The 14,551-nt window shown below is 50.5% G+C and overlaps 1 protein-coding gene across 5 annotated transcripts in view; it reads left to right on the forward strand.

Annotated features, from left to right (window-relative positions):
* The window catches only part of PKNOX2 (PBX/knotted 1 homeobox 2), a 258,653-nt gene that overhangs the window by 205,624 nt on the left and 38,478 nt on the right, over positions 1-14,551 (forward strand). For all 5 annotated transcript variants that reach the window (XM_082341039.1, XM_082341038.1, XM_082341042.1 and 2 more), the window contains one exon: positions 8,711-8,882. In XM_082341039.1, coding sequence (XP_082197165.1) covers positions 8,711-8,882 — 172 coding nt within the window. The remainder of the gene's footprint in view (positions 1-8,710; positions 8,883-14,551) is intronic.

Here is a 14,551-nt window from a genome sequence, read left to right on the forward strand (position 1 = left end):
GGGGTTCCGAGTTCTAGTAAGTTGTACTTTGCCTCTCCTCCTCTTTCTGTGCCTCTGTTTGAATTGGCATGTGGGCTTGTTTCCCTGCCAAATGAGTCAGTAGAGATGGAATCATACATTTATTGGAGCGGATAGTGTCGATGTTGTTTTGAATAAAACAAAAGGTGCCCCCATGCCATTCCAGGGAAATGGAACAAGCATGAATTGACAGCTTACTAAGTACCAGGCACTCTACATGTTCCTTCATGTAACTCTTAACAATAACCTCTGTGGTAGGTGGCGTTATCCCTATTTTATAAAAGAGGAAACTGAGGCTCAGAGAAATTCAGTAACTTGCCCCGGAGTCACACAATTAATTATCTGTCTCCGAAGTCTATCCTTGTGTCAGACCACCCAGTCCACCGAAATTGTGAGTGAGGTCACGGTAGAGACCCCCCAAGCATGTCCTGTGGTGGTTCAGAAGAGGCACCGATTTCTCTTGCTGGAGAGACCAATCTTGGTAGAAAGGATGGCATTTTGAGCTGGATTCTGGAGATTATTAGGAGGGCCAGGGAGAGACATAGGAAGAGGCATCTCAGGTGGAAGGAAGAGCAGGAGCACAACAGCCCGGTTTGCCTGAGCTAGTGAAGTGGGTGGTGAAGGTGCAAGGGGCCTGGGGCCACCTGCTGTCTGTTCAACTACCATGTTCTCCACTGAGTCTATCCAGGAGAAATACTGAAAAGAAAGCTGAGGCCATACTGTGAAGCACCGTGGGTGTGCTCTGATGATGTTGACTCTATTTTATCAGCATCCAGGAGAGATTTCACTGTAGTTCTCAGAATGACTACTTGCAATGGGCCTTCTGGCCATGAAAAGATGCCCAGGAAAGGGGGAGGAGTCGTCCTGAAAGGTGCCTCCAGGGTATTGTCTCTGATTCTGTGATCTCAGTGATCTGACCTGGGGCGCTAGAAATAAAGGGTTACAATGCCAGACCCCCGGTAGGGTTTCCAGGGTGGTGGGCCTTTGACAACTTGAGACCTCCGCTGTGTGTGTCCGTGGAGACCAGGTTGGGTCGCTGCTTGCCCCCCTTCACCCCAACCTCACTGGCCAGTGGCTAATGTCCTCTGCAGAGGTCTGACCCTGGCCAGGCTCTGGTCCCACTGCCTCATCACCAAAAACCTCCATCCAGAAATTTTCCTTTCCTACTATACATTCCCTCCTCTGGACCATCCACTCTCATCCCAGTTAGGAAGGGCCAAAGGCTCTGACACCCCACCCTGTCCCCATCGGAGGAAGCAGCCAAGCCTCAGGGGGTGGTGAGCGCTGACACTGGGCTGTGAAGGGAGGTACAGGACAGGCCTGGGGGCTCCAAGGTCAGTCACAGGGAGAGGCGGTGGACAGCCCAGCAGGCTGCCACACACTTGGCTGGACCCATAATTGAGGTCTGCAGTTCTGGCCAAGGTCACAAAGGGAGGGATGGCTGAGAGGCTCAGAAGTGACAGAGTGGCATGACTGTGAATCACAAGGTTTATCACCCAGAAAGGGAGCTCAACACTAATGTCCCCCCCTGTGTGTGACTGTCATCGCCACCCCCCTACCCCAGTCTGTGGGGCTCTGTTTCTCTCTTCATATCTGTTACCTGTTTCTTGTGTTCTTTGCATTATAGCCTCTCTGAAGCGCTATTTAAAAAAAAAAATTTTTTTTAATTGAAGTATAGTTGATTTACAATGTTGTGTTAGTTTCAGGTGTACAGCACAGTGATTAAGTTTTATATATATATATATATATGTTTATATATATATAAGTTTTATATATTCTTTTTCAGATTCTTTTCCTTATAGGTTATTACAAAATATTGAGTATATCTCCCTATGCTGTACTGTAGGTCCTTGTTTGTTATCTGTTGAAGCTCTATATTTTGGCACTCTTTCTTTTTCCTATCTCTGCTTCTCTGTTTATGGCCCTATGAGCAGAAAGAAATGTTAAAAAAAACGTTTTTCTTAACCCAGGTTGTCCAAGGAGGAGCAAAGGGAAGCAGAACAAAGTCCACTTGTCTTCTTTTGAGTCCTTTTAGCAAAAGGAAATGAGCTTCAGCCTTATAGGGGAACTTGCAGTTAGATACGAGTGTAAAAATTACCAAGGAAGTTATGGTCTCCATCCCAAGAGGTCTTCGAAAATGTTAGGGAAACCTACTGGGCCATCTGCAGTAAGCACATCTGTCTTGAAAGAGGGAGGAGTAAAATGGAAGGCGCTGAAGCCCGCCTGCCTGAGGGCGCTCTCAGAAGCCGCACCAGAAATGTGTGTGTGGGTGGGGGGGAATGAGGGGGGCCCGGATCGCTTTGCCCTCAAGAAGATCTGGGGCTTCAGCAAGGGGTCTCAGCCTCGCTGCTGCTGGAGAGAGGGTGACATTCACCTCTGCAAAGGGCTTCAGCCGAAATCCTGCCCTGTTTAGGCCCAGGCTCTTTGGGGTGTTCCCAGAGGCAGCCCTACACACCCTGGCCCCAGACTGGGCATTTTAGGCCCGCGAATTTGGGTGATGCAGAAAACAACGAAGGCAGAAATGTCAGAAGTAATAAAACCAAACGATAGCTTAAACCCCTGTAGAAATCAACACATCCGGTTTAATCACCTTCTTAAGCTAGCACAAGACTGCAATTCTGTGGAGAGGGGTTCTTTATTTCTCTGGATCGTTAACAAGAACTGCATATCTTGAGCTTGTTTTTGGCTCAGATGCTCCTGGGGGGAGGTGATGAGGGTGGGGCTGGGGGTGAGGACTCCGAAAAGAAAACAAGATATAATAAAATCTTATTTGAGGTCCTCTCTCGTCCCCCGCTCCTGGTGCTGTCCGCACTCGGGGAAGCCCGCCCTCCCAGCACCCAGGCAGAGGCACAGTGCTGAATGTGATAAATGAGGCCATTAGAGAAATTCATTTCTCTTTATTAGTCTGTGTCAGATCCTTTCTATTAGTGGCTGGAAACGACCTCTCTTCTGCAGTAAAATGTCATGCCAGTTCACTCCTTTTATTTGTTCTGCACCAACGAGGCTCAAACTCTCCCTGAATTAGTGCAGTGAGATTTATTTTCTCCAAATTTTGAACGGCTTAAGAGAGATTGGGGGGGAAAGTGGCAGGGGGGTCGGTGGTGGGATGAACTGGGAGATTGGGATTGACATATATACCCTAAGATGTATAAAATAGATAACTAATAACCTGCTGTATAAAAAATAAATAAAATAAAATTCAAAAAAATAAAAATAAAAAAAAGAGAGAGATTGGGGTGGAGGGGGCGGCCAGGTGGGAGGCGACACAGGGAAAAGCGTGGAGAAAGATCGGGGAGCGAGAAGGCGAGCTCTTCTGGAGGTCAGACGTCCTCAGCTCTCTGGAAATAAAGGCTAATGGCCATCTTTCACATCTCATTCATCATCGTCCAGGCACTGGGGACCGAGTTTCCACGTTTCTGCTTCCGGTCTCTGAAGGGTACTGATCCACGGTGGGAGAGATCTGGACAGCGGGAAGAGGAACTCCTTAAAACCCATTTTCTAGTCGGACAGACTGAAGCTCAGGGGAGGTCAAGAATGACAGGACCAGTATCCCACGCATGACCGGAAATCCCCCTTCCCATCCCCTGCCTGGCTCAGACAAGGGCATTCATGTCCCGGGAGGGTAAAGTGCCCAGCCTTCCTGGTCCCTGCCCTAGTCACCCCACCACACCCCAGGCCCGCAGTGGAGGCTGCTGGAAAGGACTCCTTGAAGGTGGCTTCCAGCCTCTTCCCCAGTCTTATGGGGTGATGTGGGAGGAAAACTTAAAATATAGGTCAACGCTTAGGCAGGTGTAGGATGGGCAACTGGGGAAGGGGCTGGGAACTGGGCCGGGAACAGTCTTAAAGAAGGCCATAGCATCACTGCAGCCTCAGAACCCAGCTGAGTCACTGGGAAACTGAGCCTGTTTCTCAGGGGTGATACAGAGCATCTCAGCAGTCCCCACACTTGAGGTAGCAGGTAGCGGTCAGGGTGATCGAGAGATGCAGGTGGATAGAGCATGGGAACCACAGGCAGCCCTACCAACCCTGGCTGTGGTTCATACGAAAAGCTGTGGGTGAGCACAGATGTCATCCGAACTCCTGGGCTCAGGGCTCCAGGGATCAGGGTGGGTGGAACCAGAGGCAGGAGCCTGGGGAGGGTGGGGTATGACGGGAGGATTTGGGAACTGATAGTGCAGCTCAGGCAGGGAGGGGCTGGGGAGAGGGGCCTGGCAGCAAACAGGAGGCCTGTTCTGGGCTCCACGGGTCCTTGCTTAACGTGGGGGAGAAGATGAAAAGCACGTTTTCTTCTACTGAGAGATGGCAGAAGCCATAGAAAACACCCCCAGATATGCCCTCGTCTCACGCGCGCGCGCGCGCACACACACACACACACACACACACACACACACAGGAGAGATCTGACACCTGCAGGGGAGAGGTTTATAAAATGGACCAATGCTAGAGCTCTGCCTGGAAGGTGCACGCTGTCCCCCGGTGGAGGGGACAGTGCCTCCACCCCAGTCCCCAAAAGCCCAGCTCTGTGCGAGACCTCGGATCTGACTGCTGCTCACCTCTTCGACTTCATCTCCCTCCATTCGCCTACCTTGCTCCAGCCACAAGCGCCTGGATTTTGTTCCAGAAACATGCCAAGCTCATTTCTCTCTGAAGTGCTTTGCGTTTTCCCCTGCTCGGCATGCCCCTCCCTCAGACCTTTGCCTGACTGCCTCCTCGTCCTTCCAGGCTTAACTCAAATGTCACCTCCTCAGAGAGGCCCTCCCTGATCACTCTCCTCCCTGCAGAGGCCAGGACAGTGGCAGAAGAGCTCACCCTCCTCCCCCCAGCCCAACTCCAGGGCTGGTAGCTGGGAGACGCAGTCACCGGCAGCTCCCTCCTCCCCACCCCACATGCCACGCACGCTGTGTACACAAAACACATGATGCTCGCACACGCATTGCATACAGATAACACGTAGCCCTGCACACACACTGCATACAATAGAGGGCATAGGCACCCTGTATTCACAGCACACAAACTCTGCACCCCAGCTCCATACACACAACCCATATGTGCATAGTACCGCAGAGACGTAACACCGTGTGTGCACACGCAATAAAAACACCTAGGACAACCCACTTACACAAACAACACTCACACTTGCTCTCGTTGACAGCCTACATTCAACCCAGGTGCACACACGTGCACCGGCACACCCACACACCATCAGCAGCTGCCCACCCTGCCTCCAGCCGGTGAGGGAGGGACATGCAGTGACCGGCGGCCGCCGTGGGGATGGGGCAGGGGCTGCGCCCCCCACCACCTGGCACGATGCTGCGGATTATTAGTTCCTGGTAATTTAGTGCCCTTGTACAGAGTCGATTTGTGCCTTTCACTCCTAATTGATCTAGTGGCTGTTTAAATGGCAGCAGGCATCTGCTGAGAGTAGGAAGGTTCATAAGGCGCAATAATTCATAACACCGTCTGGAATTTGCCTTTCATGTCCCTCAGCTAAACCACTGCAGGCCTCTGCTTAAATCACAGCCATGAAGGCTTTCTTTGGTATTCCACTCAGGGCCAGGAGAATCTTGCATTAAACTGGGATCAGGTTAGATTAGACTATAATATGCTGCGGTATTAGTGGCTGCAAATGAAGACTTATACTGGAGTTTAACCCCTTCACCTGGTTTTCTCTTTGTCTTCAGCGGATGGCTGAGCGAACCCATTGTTTTCCCACCAGCTTCCTGAGGGGGCTGAATAGCTCTTCTAGCAATTTGGGGCTGCAGGTGGGCTACCCTCAGATATTGACCCTTTTTTCCTCCAGACTGTGACCCAGCCTGCAGCCTTGGAGCCCAGCTATTTACGCATCAGCTCCCAAAACAAGGGTCGGGGAGATAGTGTCTAGAGACAGCTTTGCTAAGCCACGCAGCTCATCTGTGGCAGGAATTCATCTCGTCTCAGCCCCCGCTGCCCCCGAGCTTGAGTAGAATGACCAGTGGGTATAGGTTTGAGTGTGGTTGGGTCTCAGCCCCTTCTGCCTTTCTGCCCAGAATTATTAGAATCCCAGGATGGGACAGGCTCACGGGGGTCCCCCGTCAGCCTACAAACACTATGTAGGCTGAATGTTCAGTCTTTTTTTTTTTTTTTTCTTTTTTTTTTTTAATTTTATTTATTTATTTATTTATTTATGGCTGTGTTGGGTCCTCGTTTCTGTGCGAGGGCTTTCTCCAGTTGCGGCAAGTGGGGGCCACTCTTCATCGCGGTGCGCGGGCCTCTCACTATCGCGGCCTCTCCCGTTGCGGAGCACAAGCTCCAGACGCGCAGGCTCAGTAGCTGTGGCTCACGGGCCTAGTTGGTCCACGGCATGTGGGATCTTCCCAGACCAGGGCTCGAACCCGTGTCCCCTGCATTGGCAGGCAGATTCTCAACCACTGCGCCACCAGGGAAGCCCCTGAATGTTCAGTCTTGCTCGGCATGTTTAATCATAGCGTGCTGGAGGGAAGAAGCATGATCTGTTTTCATTTTCAGGACTTACTGTGGTTTCCAATATGGTAGCCACTAGCCACATGTTGCTATCTAAATTAAAATTAGTTAAAATTAGACAAAATAAAAAATTCAGTGTCCTAGACACAAGAGCCATACTTTATTTTTTTAATGGATCTTTATTGCAGTGTAATTGCTTCACAATACTGTGTTGGTCTCTGTTGTACAACAAAGTGAATCAGCTATACATATACATATATCCCCATATCTCCTCCCTCTTGCGTCTCCCTCCCACCCGCCCTCCCTATCCCACCCCTCTAGGTGGTCACAGAGCACCAAGCTGATCTCCCTGTGCTATGCGGCTGCTTCCCACTAGCTATCTATTTTACATTTGGTAGTGTATATATGTCCATGCCACTCTCTCACTTCGTCCCGGCTTACCCCTCCCCCACCACGTCCTCAAGTCCATTCTCTATGTCTGCGTCTTTATTCCTGCCCTGCCACTAGGTTCATCAGTACCATTTTTTTCTTTTTTTTAAGATTCCATATGTTTGCGTTAGCATACGGTATTTGTTTTTCTCTTTCTGACTTACTTCACTCTGTATGACAGACTCTAGGTCCATCCACCATGGAGGTTCCTTAAAAAACTAAAAATAGAATTACCATATGACCCAGCAATCCCACTACTGGGCATATACCCTGAGAAAACCGTAATTCAAAAACAGCCGTATTTTAAATGTCCATTGGCCTCATGAAGTTAGTGGCTACCATATTGGACAGCAGAGATTGTAGAATGTCTCCATCACCTCAAGAAGTTCTCTTGGGCAGTGCTGGCTACAACGTCCCCATTGGCGGAAGCCTGGGGACCAGACCCAACATACATACTGTCTCCTCTCCCAGCACGCAGAGCTTACTCAAAAAGAAAGGAGCTAGATTTTGTGGTTCCAGGGCACTGAGGTGAGCAACCAGAGAGGGATGTGCCGTTGCTTTTTTGGGAACCATGGTGGGAGGGAGTGGGGCTCCAGAATCCAGTGTCAATACCCATGTAAACACATGTGCACGTGCCGGGTGTGAAGACATAGCTGTTCACTCATGCTGCAGAGAAATGAGAACGAGATGCGCTTATATATGCAAATGGGGTCACACACCTAACACATATATATTCAACAAAGATTTATTAGGATCCACATGCCGCTGCTAGACTCTGGGCAGACAGTGAGGAATAAGGTGAGCTTGCTTCTTGCCCTCATGTAGCTGAGAGTCTAGTGAGGGAGGCATGTGGTAAAGCAAACAACCCAGGGAGCCGTTGGCATAGGTTGAGGGGAGGGGCAGTCGGGGAACCTTCCCAGAGTGGGTGATGTCGAAGCCAAGACCCATAGAGTAGCCAGGTAAGCACTTCAGCTTACATCCATCCATCATAGACCCATCACACACATGCGCACACTCACACTCACATATTCATCATTCACCGGTTCATTGTCAGTCACCGAATATTTATTAAGTGCCTGCTGTCAGCATCAGGGCAAGGTCCTAAGGATACAATGATCATTGAGACAAAGACAGTCTTGGGGGAAAACACTGGATAAATAATGATGCAAATAATTGTTTAATTACAGTTGTGCTAAGTGTGTGATGATAGAAACGTGTAGGGAGGTGTTACACGTGTGACTGGGATGTCTGACCTAAACTGAGTCGGCCAACAGATGCAGGACAGGTGGAGACTTCTGCCCACCATGTGTGATGAGTACTCGGGTCCACACCCCTCCACGTACACTTGCAGACACACAGGTGCTGCCCTCGGCTGGCTCCACGCAGCCAAGGGTGGGTGTGTGATCAACCACGAATGTTCACATCCAGGACTTTTCTGGACACTTCCCATATTTCCTTCCCAGATTGACATTGAGCCAGAAATGGACACCTACTTCTGTGAAGGGTTATACCCAGCAACCCTCATCAAATATGTGTGCAGTTTATCTGGACCAAGAGAAAAGTTAGGCCCCTGGTGGGAAGGAACAGAAGCCTCTGAGGCCCCAGGAATCAGGAGACTGAATTCTCTGTGCCAGGGCGTGAAACGCTGCCGTCTAGGCTGACCATGGGGACTGGGGCCTTTCTCAGGGAGTGGGACCCTGGGAGAAGAAGTGACGGCAAAGTGGGAAGGGACCCTGGTGGCTTCTGAGCCCCGACGGCAGCAAGTCTCTGAGTGCGCATGTGTGAGCTCTTGATGTCCCCGCAGGCACCCTCTTTTCCCGCTCCTGACGCTGCTGTTTGAGAAATGTGAACAGGCCACCCAGGGCTCTGAGTGCATCACCTCCGCCAGCTTTGATGTGGACATCGAGAACTTTGTCCACCAGCAGGAACAGGAGCACAAACCCTTCTTCAGCGATGACCCAGAGCTGGACAATCTGGTAAAGACCCTCCAACCCCCGCCCTGGCTAGGGTCCTCCTCCCTTCTGATCCCCTCCAGATGCCCTAGAAGCGATCCTTTCATTCATGCATTCAACAAAGAAATTTGCATGCCCCCTGTGGGCAGGCACTAGGTGTACCCTTCTAGCGCCTGAGAACCTTAAACCAAGAGTTGCATGCAAAGGTGTTGCTGCCGAAGCTCTCCCCTCCTCTGCCGCTGCGACACCAGCATGACCTACAACCCCCTTGCAGCGAAGACGGGAGGAAAGGAGGGTCATAGCGCCCAGAATGTCTGGTGTAGCTGTTCCAAGAGCTAGAGTCCTGGCACGCTGGTAAATCTGTCTTGGGCTGCCCAGAGAGGAGCTGATGGCCATGTGCTACAGTGTGGAGGGTGAGGACGACAGGCACAGTCAAGCAGATCAGTGGGTAGGAAGACCGGAAACATAGTCACATTGAGAAGATCAGCAGATGTCCTGCCCATTTAGGGGGACGCAGTAGATCAGGCTCCCAAACCTAGCTTGTCAGCCACATCATCACAGCTTTAAAAAGTACACGGTCCTGGGGCCCACCACCTGGAAACCGTGATTCAGTAAGTTTGGTGGGACCTGTGAAGGTACATTTTGAAAGGTTTCCCAGACAGCTGCAGTCTTCAATAAGGCTTGGTCATGACAGCGGTCATCCTGGGATTATTAACCACAGCTCTTGATTTTTCTGTGGGTGGATTACCCAGATGATGCACGGTGAATTTGGAAACTCTGAAAAACTCTCTTCCACAAATTGATTGATTATAGCACTGACCTCTTGCAGTCAGAATTTAGTTAGTACCTACTCCCAAAAGGCAAGCAGAATTAGAAAAGCAAATGTGACTCCAAAAAGGAAGGAAGAAAGACACACATACACAGTGCACTGGCAGAACAGATTTAAATGACTTGGGTATTATTCTGTGTTGTGAATTATCCACCCCACTGCTTCTCTCAAGAGTTGATTATGCTACTTTACGGAGGCCAGAAGAGCTACCAGGAGAGCCCCCCAGCCTGGCCTGGAAATCTGTGAAGTGTTATGATGCGTTTAGAGGACAGAGGATAAGCACCTGACCGGGGTCAGGAGCGTTAGTGCAGGTTTCTGGGAGCCACAAATCCACCTCTGCTTGTGCCTGGCCCTCCCTCTCCCCTGGCTGGGATTGAGCAGACATCCTTCCTGGGAGCCCAGACCACTGTCTCTCAGGTCCCCTAGGAGAGCTGTGCCCATGCAGGTTCTCCAGTTGGTCCAGTAGTAAGTGCAGGCTGGCCTGGCCCTGCCCTGCTGTTCAGTTGCTCAGAATCTCAGAACCACAATTACGAATCAGGTCTTTAGAAGCTACACCCGCAGCAGCCATGGAGCCAGGAAGTGAGGCAGCCGTTTCTGCAGGAGCTGGAATGGGCACTCCTCTCCCTTGACCCCAAAAGAAACTGAGGCCTAAATTGGTAGGAAATACCTAAAATAGGCTGAGTAACATGAAAGAATTTAAACCTTCAGAGGTAGGAGTCCTGGGGAAACAAACCTCACAGACCTTGCCCACTACCACCTGCCAGGTGAGCTATAGCAGACCCCCCGAGGACAGCCTCTTATTCTAGCACAGCCTGGAAAATACCAAAAAGTGTGACCGCCTCCCTGTTCTCCCCTGGCCCGCACTACCTGGGTCTCTCAGAGTTCTGTTCACTCAAAGATTCAGATTTCTTCATTAATCCAACAAAACTTGGTTAGTGTCTGCTACGTGCCACGCCTGACCTAGGGACGCGGATGTTGTAGGAGCTGCCCCAATGGCCCCAGACCCCCAGTGCTCCCTGGGCCTCTAGCTCAGGGGACTGGGCCGGGAGTGGTCCCCTGGTGGAGCAGGCCTTGGACAGCCCACCTCCTCATGTGGACCTGATTTACCCAGAGCAGTTAGCCACAGTCAGTGACTGATGGATAGGTCGACTATTTAAATGGAGACCATTGAAGGAGCCAAGGACCTCAGCCCAGCTACACAGCTAACCCTCTGGGTGACTTTGACGACAACTCCTTTGAAGCTCAGTTTCCTCGTCTATAGAGCCAATACGCCTGTCTCCTGTGACAGTCATAAAATATTAACGAGATGGCTTGTGGAACTAAATGCACGGCATCCAGAAGGTTAAGGTCAAATGCAATATCACTAAAGCCAGGCATTCCAGCCACCTCACCTCACCTCCAGGCCCTCAGAGAGACTGTGTGGCCGGAAGCCTGAAACTTTACGGGGCGGGGGGAGGGTGTCAGGCAGCGCCCTTTGCCACCCCACTTGTAGTCCTGTGTCGGGAGGGGAGAGGTGAAGAGGCCGACCACAGGAGCCATCATTAGAACAAGAATCATGCAGCCAGCACAGCCGAGATGCACATAATTAGAAATTAGAAAAAGGTCAGATCACGTCATTATCAGCTCAATCAGCTGCCGAGTGCCACAGCCAGTTAATCTGGCATCTGTATTTTTTACAACCCCACACACGTAGCCCAACGGCCTGTAACTCTTTATCCGGACAGATATACTGCGCAGTGGAGCAGGGACATAAAATGAGACCCCAAGCAAATGAGCTGAGATAATTGAGAGATTTATTTTTTATATATATGTGTGTCAGGGCGGCTTTCCTTTGCCCTTGAATGTTGACTTTCACAGATGGGATTGTCAGGAGGACACTAGGGTCCCCCTAACTCTGTCCCACGCTGGGCGCTCGGGTCCTGCCTCCTCCCCAGCTCCCCCAGGCCCACCACGGGCACGCGGGTCCTCCCCCTCCAGCTGGTCCCCTCCTCTCGTCCAAGCAAATCTCTGTGTCTACCTGGCCTGCTCCACGGTCTCTCAAATGAGTTCCCATGGGCACTGCTTACTAAGCTCTGCCAGAGCTGCTCAGAGACCAGAGAAGTTCCCAGAGTATAAGTTTCTGAGGGAACCTCGCTTCCCGGTTAGCCAGCTGCCGGAAAAGAAACTTAGAATCACAAAACGCTGGCGGGAAAACCACAAGCGTGGAAAGCAGCACGCCCATTTTATAGATGGGGACACTGGAGTCTGGAGAAGGGCAGTGACTTGTCAGCATGCGGGTCTGCTGGCTCCTTGCACGCCATCGCCCACCTCTCTGCTTCCCGGGGGGTAACAGAGGGCCTCATTTATACAGAGTACCACCAGCATCTCTCCCTCTGGTGCCCACGCTCTCTGACCCTCTCCCCCTCCCCATTTCAGTGCCATGCGGGTGGCTTTCCACCCCCATGGTGGCTAAGCTGGAATGCTCCCCCGGGGATACCCTCACTCCCATTCCCACACCCACCCAGCGCTCACCAGGCCTCTGGGACCTGGCCCTCGGATCCCCTGCTTGGGCCCAGCAGCCTCTGACTGGCAGTTGGTTCAGTCTGTAAAATTTGCAAGTTCCCCAAACCCCTTTGAAAGGTAAAAGCTTTTTGTTTTATAAAATCTGATTTACGGGCCCCAGTGCAGGGCCGAGGTTTTATATATTATGCAAGATTTCAAACCGAAGCTGTAAAACGTACGGTTTCAGTTTCATGCATGGAATTTTTTTATGTGTAACTTTTTTTAACACTTATGGGGCACGTTTTAATGAGACCCTGGTGTGGCTTAAGGGACAGATTATAGCTGCCTGACCGCAAAGCCAGCTCCAAAATGGGGCCCCCCAGGCCCCTGGGCCCACTCTGAAGAAGCAGGGCCAGAGGCCAGAGGCTGTGAATAAGGAGACCAGGCAGAGCCCTGGGCCCACCGAGACCGCGGGCGGCCCCCTTCAGAGAGCCATTCCCTTGAGCCTTCCACCCACACTCTCTTCGCCCCGATGGGAACAGAAAAATCCCACAAGACACCAGAACAGGGAAAGGAAATAATAATCAAAGCCAGTAATAATTAACATTTATAGTGCACTTACTGGGTGCCAGGTGCCGTTCTGAACACTTCACCTGTATTATCTTATTTAATCCTCTTCTCAGACCCACAAGGCACAGATTATTATTATCCCCGTTTTAAGATGAGGAGATTGAGACACGAGGCAAAATCACCAGCTCAAGACCACACAGCACATACGTGGGTCAAATACAGGCGTGGAGCCCGGGCCCACACTCAGCAGTGACGCAGCCCTAGAGCCAGTCTTTTTTTAGTGCTTCCTCTGCACTTGTCTTTAGTTCTTTTCTGGCCTGATCTCATTTCGTCCTCAGTACAACTCTGAGGGGTTGCTGTCGCTATCCCATTTTACAGATGAGGACGCCAAAGAGCAGAGATCATGTGAATTGTCCAGAGCGTCCCAGTAAGTGGAGGACCCCAGACCTAGCCTCCAAAACCCACTGTTCTCTAGCACCCAGCTCTGCTGTTTAATTCTCACCATAGCCCTATGAGAGGGTTATCATTATACCCATTTTACAGAAGGGGGAATCCAAGACCGAGAACCCTATAGTCAATAAGTTACAGAGCTGGGATTTGCACCAGGTGGGTGTAACTCCTGAAGCCCTCCTCTTTCCCCTGAACCACAGTGCTTCTCCAAACTCTGGGGACGTGGGAAGGGAAGTGCCACATTGTGACTTGAAAGCATTTGACTTGTCCTGTGTGGTGGCCTCCCTAAGCAGTCTTCAGGCTCTGGACTTCACCTTTCTTCCATGTCCCAGGCCTTGTTCCAGTGACCCCACCCTTCCAACTGCTCAGGCCAGGTCCGGCTGGTCTGGTCTGGAAAAATTCCTGAATAGATTTTAGCTTTGGCTGCCCTAGTGACATGCAGGAAACGTCAGAGCACTTCAAGGAATGTGTGTTTCCCAATTTCTTCATCCGTAAATGAGGGAGAATATTCCAGCTTCCCAAATTGCAGAAGAAGGAGAGGGTAAACGGAATCTGCCCTCCAGGGCAAAGCTACCTCCCTCCCTAATTGCTGCCTGGAATCTCGCTGGTTACCTAATCTCTGAGCCTTGATCTCTTCATCTCTAGCAGAGTGATAACAATGCCTGTGTGTCTCCATGTTTCTGAGACTCAAATGAGGTAATGGAGAGAGAAGCATTTTGCAAATTGTAAAGTGCTACGTATATAAATGTTTTGAAAGGCAAGGACTTATTACTCTCAGATGAAGAGGCCGCAATCCTACAAGAGAGGCCACTTTTCAGAAAAGTACTTGATGGTGGGGGGGAGGGGCATGTTGGCGTAAAGAATCCACATATAACACACAGCTACTGTGTGCCCAGGACATATGTGTACATGATCTTATTCAGTGTTCACCACAACTCTACAGTGTAAGTATTACCTATCAGCTTACATTTTACAGATGAAGTTAAATGACTTGTCCAAAATACCCAGGCAGGAAATAGTAGATTCAGGATATCATGCCATGCGACTTCCCAGAAAATGAGAGGCCCCGGTCCTGCGGGCTTTCCTGAGACTTGTGGGGCTCGTGCGCTGTGATATGAGACTGAAATGCAAGGGTGCATCTCGTTTTGCTTTTGTGAAGCCCTCTGCTTAGAAGAAGAGGGCTGTTTTTTTATTTTGAAAGAGAAGGGAGGGAGAGAAGCTGAAAGATGAAGCAAAACTGGAAGAAAAGGAATGAAGGATCCACTCATCACATTTGATGACGATATTAAATTAAATGGAATTGTTATTGCACTAGAAGATTTGGAATAACTTTTTACATGACACTGATCACTTAGGAAACATA

The sequence above is a fragment of the Balaenoptera borealis genome, assembly GCF_965194805.1.
Source record: "Balaenoptera borealis genome assembly, chromosome: 11".
Lineage (NCBI taxonomy): Eukaryota > Metazoa > Chordata > Mammalia > Artiodactyla > Balaenopteridae > Balaenoptera > Balaenoptera borealis.